The sequence below is a fragment of the Macrosteles quadrilineatus genome, unplaced genomic scaffold (genome assembly GCF_028750875.1).
Source record: "Macrosteles quadrilineatus isolate MER2022 unplaced genomic scaffold, UCM_ALF_1.0 Scaffold_4__1_contigs__length_99947679, whole genome shotgun sequence".
NCBI lineage: Eukaryota > Metazoa > Arthropoda > Insecta > Hemiptera > Cicadellidae > Macrosteles > Macrosteles quadrilineatus.
Genome location: NW_026542597.1, coordinates 49,737,523 through 49,745,618, shown reverse-complemented (window position 1 = coordinate 49,745,618; position 8,096 = coordinate 49,737,523). Strand labels below are relative to the sequence as shown.

Below are 8,096 nucleotides of genomic sequence, written 5' to 3'. Positions count from 1 at the left end.
ATGGACTTTTCTATTGTGTTAGCTTAAAACAAGCTAGGACCAAGCTTCAAACCAGCTAAAACCAAGCTTAAAACAAGCTAAAACCAAGCTTAAAACAAGTTTAAACCAAGCTTAAAACAAGCTAAAACCAAGCTTAAAACAAGCTAAAACCAAGCTTAAAACAAGCTTAAAAAAAGCTTAGAACAAGTTTAATCCAAGCTTAAAGAAGCTAAAAACAAGTTTAAAACAAGCTAAGACCAAACTTAAAACAAGCTAAAACCAAGCTTAAAACAAGCTTAAACAAGCATAAACCAGCTAAACCCAAGCTAAAACAAGTTAAAACTAAACGACAACCAAGATAAAACCAAGTGTACTGTCTGTAAACTGATCATGTAGATTTTATTGTTCATCAGCTCGATTATTTGTATGTGTTTGTGTGTTTTTGACTTTAAAAAAAATCATTTTCTATGGTGTTAGCTTAATACAAGCTTAGACCAAGCTTAGAGACAGCTAAAACCAAGCTTAAAAGCAGCTTACACCAAGCTTAAAAAAAGCTTAAAACAAGTTTAAAACAAGCTTAAGCCAAGATTAAGGAAGCTTTAATTTAACCCCATCAACCCAATCAACCATTACAGTAACCTTAGCTTAAGGTTACACCAACATTAAATGTAAGCATCTACCCTTGGTAGAACCTTTTCATAGCCTTGGCAAATCCTTGCAGCATTGTCAGCGTAACCCTTAAGACAACCTTAAAATATAAAACCTTACGACAACCATTTACAGCAACCTTATCTAAAGGTTACGCTAACCTTATAATGTAAGCTTAAAAACACCCTTTTGTGAGTAAACTTTTACCCTTAGCAAAACCTTTTCATAACCTTGGCAAAACCTTACACCATTGTAGTCTGCAGGTTTGCTGTGGCAGGGGTATTTTTTTCTCCACAATTCGCGGGGCTAAAACTCCGCCAGTGGTCAAACTTGAGCTTGAGATCACTCGTCAGGTTACTATATATGTAGTGAAACTTAAACCAAGCTTAAAACAAGCTAAACCCAAGCTTAAAACGATCCAAAACCAAACAACAACCAAGATAAAACCAAGTGTACTGTCTGTAAACTGATCATGTAGATTTTATTGTTCATCAGCTCGATTATTTGTTTGTGTTTGTGTGTTTTGATGGACTTTTCTATTGTGTTAGCTTAAAACAAGCTAGGACCAAGCTTAAAACAAGCTAAAACCAAGCTTAAAACCAGTTTAAACTAAGCTTAAAACAAGCTTAAAGAAGCTTAAAACAAGCTAAAAGAAGCTTAAAACAAGCTAAAATCAAGCGTAAAACAAGCTAAAAAAAAGCTTAAAACAAGCTAAAATCAAGCGTAAAACCTAGCTTTAAACAAGTTTAAACCAAGCTTAAAACAAGCTAAGACCGATCTTAAAAAAAGCTAAAACCAAAATAAACCAAGCTTTAAACAAGCTTAAACCAAGCTTAAAACAAGTTCAAACTAAACGACAACCAAGATAAAACCAAGTGTACTGTCTGTAAACTTATCATGTAGATTTTATTGTTCATCAGCTCGATTATTTGTATGTGTTTGTGTGTTTTGATGGACTTCATTGGATGGAAAAATCATTTTCTATTGTGTTAGCTTAAAACAAGCTAAGACCAAGCTTCAAACTAGCTAAAACCAAGCTAAAAACAAGCTTAAACCAGCTAAAACCAAGCTAAAAACAAGATCAAACCAAACTTAAAACCAGCTTAAACCAGCTTAAACCAAGCTTAAGACAAGCTTAAGCCAAGCTTAAAGAAGCGTAAAACAAGCTTAAATCAAGCGTAAAACAAGCTTAAAACAAGCTTAAACCAAGCTTTAAACAAGCTAAAACCTAGCTTTAAACAAGTTTAAACCAAACTTAAAACAAGCTAAAACCAATCTTAAAACAAGCTTAGAACAAGCTTAATCCAAGCTTAAATATGCTTAAAACAAGTTTAAAAAAAGCTTAAAACAAGCTTAGACCTAGCTTAAAACAAGCTAAAACCAAGCTTAAACCAAGCTTAAAACAAGCTAAAACCAAGCTTAAATCAAGATTAAAACAAGCTTAAACCAGCTAAAACCAAGCTTAAAACAAGCTAAAACCAAGCTTAAAACATGCTAAAACCAAGCATAAAACAAGCTTAGAACAAGCTTAAGCCAAGCTTAAAGAAGCTTAAAACCACCTAAAATCAAGCATAAAACAAGCTTAAACCATTTTTAAAACAAGCTATGACCAAGCTTTAAACGAGTTTAAACCAAACTTAAAACAAGCTAAAACCAAGCTTAAAACAAGTTAAAACTAAACGACAACCAAGATAAACTCGGGCGAGCCGCATCCTATATATCTCCTTATTGAGAGCGTCTGCCCAGACTTCCGCACCGTACAGGAGCATGGACTGGACCGCAGACATCATCAGCCTTCTGCGGCTGGACCGCGGACCTCCGACATTGGCCATTAACCGACTAAGGGAAGAAACCATTTTAGCGGCTTGTCCGCCGTACGGGTGATCTGGTCTCGCCAGCTGAGCTTGCTGTCCACCATGACCCCAAGGTACTTTTTAGCACGAGTGGTTTGGACTTCAACGTTCCCCACCATCAAAGGCACGATGGTGTCAATCCTCTTTTTAGTCAGAATCACAATCTCAGTTTTGCTCAGAGCAAGCGAGAGACCATGTTCTGCCATCCATGCGTTAATGGTTCGCATGACTCGATTTAGTTTCAGCTGGGCAAGCTCAATGCTACGTGCAGCTATTAAAGCCGCAACGTCATCTGCATACCCAACTAGGACAGTTTCCTCAGGCATCTCGGATCTCAAGAGGCTGTCGTAAGTGACGTTCCAGAGGTCCGGGCCCAGTATGGATCCTTGAGCAGCACCAGAAGTTACATCCATCGTCCTGGAGCCTTGTGTAGTGTCGTAAATGATGAGGCGGTACCGGAGGTAGTCCTCTATCATGCGCATGAGGTATGCCGGGACGTGGAAAGTGTTCTCCAGTGCGTCCAGCATATCGCACCACCTCGCGGAATTAAATGCGTTTCGCACATCAAGTGTTACAAGCAGCACAACCCGAGCTTAAAACAAGCTTAGAACAAGTTTAAGCCAAGATAAAAGAAGCTTAAAACAAGCTTAAACCAAGCTTAAACAAGCTTAAAACAAGCTTAAACCAAGCTTTAAACAAGCTAAAACCTAGCTTTAAACAAGTTTAAACCAAACTTAAAACAAGCTAAAACCAATCTTAAAACAAGCTTAGAACAAGCTTAATCCAAGCTTAAATATGCTTAAAACAAGTTTAAAAAAAGCTTAAAACAAGCTTAGACCTAGCTTAAAACAAGCTAAAACCAAGCTTAAACCAAGCTTAAAACAAGCTAAAACCAAGCTTAAATCAAGATTAAAACAAGCTTAAACCAGCTAAAACCAAGCTTAAAACAAGCTAAAACCAAGCTTAAAACATGCTAAAACCAAGCATAAAACAAGCTTAGAACAAGCTTAAGCCAAGCTTAAAGAAGCTTAAAACCACCTAAAATCAAGCATAAAACAAGCTTAAACCATTTTTAAAACAAGCTATGACCAAGCTTTAAACGAGTTTAAACCAAACTTAAAACAAGCTAAAACCAAGCTTAAAACAAGTTAAAACTAAACGACAACCAAGATAAACTCGGGCGAGCCGCATCCTATATATCTCCTTATTGAGAGCGTCTGCCCAGACTTCCGCACCGTACAGGAGCATGGACTGGACCGCAGACATCATCAGCCTTCTGCGGCTGGACCGCGGACCTCCGACATTGGCCATTAACCGACTAAGGGAAGAAACCATTTTAGCGGCTTGTCCGCCGTACGGGTGATCTGGTCTCGCCAGCTGAGCTTGCTGTCCACCATGACCCCAAGGTACTTTGTAGCACGAGTGGTTTGGACTTCAACGTTCCCCACCATCAAAGGCACGATGGTGTCAATCCTCTTTTTAGTCAGAATCACAATCTCAGTTTTGCTCAGAGCAAGCGAGAGACCATGTTCTGCCATCCATGCGTTAATGGTTCGCATGACTCGATTTAGTTTCAGCTGGGCAAGCTCAATGCTACGTGCAGCTATTAAAGCCGCAACGTCATCTGCATACCCAACTAGGACAGTTTCCTCAGGCATCTCGGATCTCAAGAGGCTGTCGTAAGTGACGTTCCAGAGGTCCGGGCCCAGTATGGATCCTTGAGCAGCACCAGAAGTTACATCCATCGTCCTGGAGCCTTGTGTAGTGTCGTAAATGATGAGGCGGTACCGGAGGTAGTCCTCTATCATGCGCATGAGGTATGCCGGGACGTGGAAAGTGTTCTCCAGTGCGTCCAGCATATCGCACCACCTCGCGGAATTAAATGCGTTTCGCACATCAAGTGTTACAAGCAGCACAACCCGAGCTTAAAACAAGCTTAGAACAAGTTTAAGCCAAGATAAAAGAAGCTTAAAACAAGCTTAAACCAAGCTTAAACAAGCTTAAAACAAGCTTAAACAAGCTTAAAACAAGCTAAAATCAAGCGTAAAACAAGTTTAAAACAAGCTAAAACCAAGCTTAAAACAGGCTAAGACCGTGCTTAAAACCAGCTAAAATCAAACTTAAACCAAGCTTTAAACAAGCTAAAACCAAGCTTAAAACAAGTTTTAACCAAGCTTAAAACAAGCTAAGACCGAACTTAAAACAAGCTAAAACCAAGCTTAAAACAAGCTTAAGCCAAGCTTTAAACAAGCTATATTTAAGCTTAAAAAAGTTTAAACCAAGCTTAAAACAAGCTAAGACCGAGCTTAAAACAAGCAAAAACCAAGTTTAAAACAAGCTAAATCCAAGCTTAAAACAAGCTTAGAACAAGCTTAATCCAAGCTTAAAACAAGCTAAAATCAAGCTTAAACCAAAATATAAACAAGCTAAAACCAAGCTTAAAACAAGTTAAAATTAAGCTTAAAACAAGCTAAGACCGAGCTTAAAACAAGCTAAAACCAAAATAAACCAAGCTTTAAACAAGCTTAAACCAAGCTTAAAACAAGTTTAAACTAAACGACAACCAAGATAAAACCAAGTGTACTGTCTGTAAACTGATCATGTAGATTTTATTGTTCATCAGCTCGATTATTTGTATGTGTTTGTGTGTTTTTGACTAAAAAAAAATCATTTTCTATTGTATTAGCTTAAAAACAAGCTAAGACCAAGCTTCAAACCAGCTAAAACCAAGCTTAAAACAAGCTTAAACCAGCTAAAACCAAGCTTAAAACAAGCTTAAACCAGCTAAAACCAAGCTTAAAACAAGCTAAAACCAAGCTTAAAACAAGCTAAAACCAAGCTTTAAACAAGCTAAAACCAAGCTTAAAACAAGTTTAAAGTTTAAACCAAGCTTAAAACAAGCTAAGACCGTGCTTAAAACAAGCTAAAACCGAGCTTCTAAACAAACTAAAACCAAAATTAAAACAAGCAAAAACCGAGCTTAAAACAAGCTAAAACCAAGCTTAAAACATGCTAAAACCAAGCTTAACAAGCTTAGAACAAGCTTGATCCAAGCTTAAAGAAGCTTAAAACAAGTTTAAAACAAGCTAAAACCAAGCTTAAAACAAGCTAAAACCAAGCTTAAAACAAGCTAAAACCAAGCTTAATCCAAGCTAAAACCAAGCTTAAAACATGCTAAAACCAAGCTTAAAACAAGCTTAGAACAAGCTTAATCCAAGCTTAAAGAAGCTTAAAACAAGTTTAAAACAAGCTAAGACCAAACTTAAAACAAGCTAAAACCAAGCTTAAAACAAGCTTAAAACAAGCTTAAAACAAGCATAAACCAGCTATAAGGGTCGCCATAGATCTTGACCGATGAATCGGCACTACTAGCCATCCTACAAGTTTTCAACAAGCTATCGTCGGACCAGTGATAAGGGTCGGGTCGTAAAGCCGCGTATTGTCCACCACGGAGGGCGGCTCGACCCTCATTAGTGCCGCTCGGTCGCACTCAGTAAGGAATCTGATACCATAAAATAATTCTCTTAAGGAATAAAAATAGTTGAGAATAATTGTGATAATGAGATTTACCTTGAAATTTCGAGTATTTTTATGTAAAATTTGGAGTAAATCGGCCAATTTTCACATATTAATTTTTCTCTAAAGAGGTATGTTTAACCAATTGCCGAGTTGAGTCATTATTTACAACAAATGACTTGAAATTTAAAGACGATATAAAACGATTATTTTCAATATTATTTTTATTCCTCAATCGAATTTTTATTCCTTGATTCGATTGACTAATACGTCGTGCTGCCTACGGCTCAGAGAAGCGTGTAGCCTATACGATTGTAAGGTTGTATAACGATTAAACATTATTTATCATGAATAAATTTAAATTAACTATCCCATTTTTATGTTTATAGGCTATATTTATCGGATTTGGATGTTATAAAGTGATCACTGCCCTAAAGCTAACATAATTTGTTTGAAGTTGGTATTGTAATATATCCAAATATTATACAGAAAAATCAGGTTTAAATGTTATTTTTGGAGTTTATATGGGTGCGTTCGAGCCCAATTAAATGCAACTCAAGTATTAGTACGTCCAGTAATATCCCATTATGAAAAACGGTCATGGCGTAAAAAAATTAACAAGTACACTAACAATGTTAATAACATCAATATGGTCATTACTTACATCAATTAATTTCCGGACTTCAAATTTACAATTCCTCTATCCCAGAAAGATCCATCTCTTCTCCTTCAGATGGTTCATCTGCACCTTCACTGTCCTCACTGTCACTTTGTCCTAAATCAACAATAACAGCATCATGGAACTCGTCAATTAATTGTTCTCTCTCAAAATACTGATCTTCAATACTTTTCACGTGACTGCAGCACTTTTCCCACTCACTGGCGCCGATTTCAGATACCTTCGCTTCAACTAATCTCATAATACTGTTCATGTTAAACTGAGTGTTGCGTTCAGCTACATAACCCTTGATCTGAGACCAGATGAGTTCGATGGCATTCAGGTCAGGGTGATACGGAGGCAGACGAAGAACCGTATGACCACTGTCATTCCCCTCTAAGATTTCGTCTAGACTGTATCTCGTTGGTGGTTTATTTTGCTGGATTAGGTTGAGAAGCTCTGCCTTAAACATTGTTGGTGTGAAATCTATGTTGTGTTGAGTCAACCATGCCTGCATGTCCGCCTTTAGAGAACTTTTTGTTGGGATTTTATCCAGTGTCACATTGTGATAAGAGGCATTATCAATAATAATTACCGATCTTGGTTTCAGATTTGGCAACAGTTTTTCTTGTACCCACTTTTCATAGTTAACAGTGTTCATGTTTTTGTGATAGTCCCCTGTACTTTGGCTGGCTTTCCACTGGAGAAATGTGTTTGGTATAAAACCATCTTCTCCACCTGCGTGTACGATGATTAGACGGTCTCCATTACCAACTGGAACATGAAGTCCACCATTTGTACTATCCTGCCATGAACTTGGAGTAGCGTGATTGGTTACCACATACGTCTCGTCGGTGTACACTATTGGTCGGCCTTCCCTTCTAAATTGTCTCATTTGCCTAATAAAATTTATCCTTTTGTTTCTTATATCTTCTCTTTCAATTAGGATTCTTCTGTTATTCCTAGTCTTTCTCCACTTGAAACCCAGTTCTTTCAAAATTCGCCTCAAACTTGTGTTGGAGCCTTTGAAATCGATGGCTTCGGAAAGTCTCAATCGCAACTTCTCAACTGTCGGGACACATTTGTCAGATACATAGAAATTATGTACAGTTCTCCTAACAACTGCTTTGTTAAACTCATCCATTTCTGTAATATTCTTTTTAATTTCTCGTTTTTTATCTGGTGTCAAAAATGAAGCAGTCTCACCAGGGGGAGTGTTATTTAGTTTTACAGCTTCTTTTGTAATCCGGTGTATGGTACTTACAGAAACACCCGTTGCTCTGGAACATCTTTCCTGGCACCTTTTCACTGGCACTATGAAATGATTTTCATTCCACTGTCTAGCTTCTTCTTTAAAAAAGTTTAATACATTACACACTATTTCCCTAGACTGTCCATGCAATTTTTTGTTCTGGACCTTGCTCAATATTGGAGGCATTTTT

At 37.4% G+C, this 8,096-nt stretch overlaps 1 protein-coding gene across 1 annotated transcript; it reads right to left on the bottom strand.

Annotated features, from left to right (window-relative positions):
• Positions 1-6,685: 6,685 nt before the first annotated feature.
• On the bottom strand, positions 6,686-7,798 carry LOC128992917 (uncharacterized). Its single transcript, XM_054416662.1, has one exon. It carries the CDS (start codon positions 7,796-7,798, stop codon positions 6,686-6,688), a length of 1,113 nt encoding a protein of 370 aa, XP_054272637.1.
• Positions 7,799-8,096: the final 298 nt, after the last annotated feature.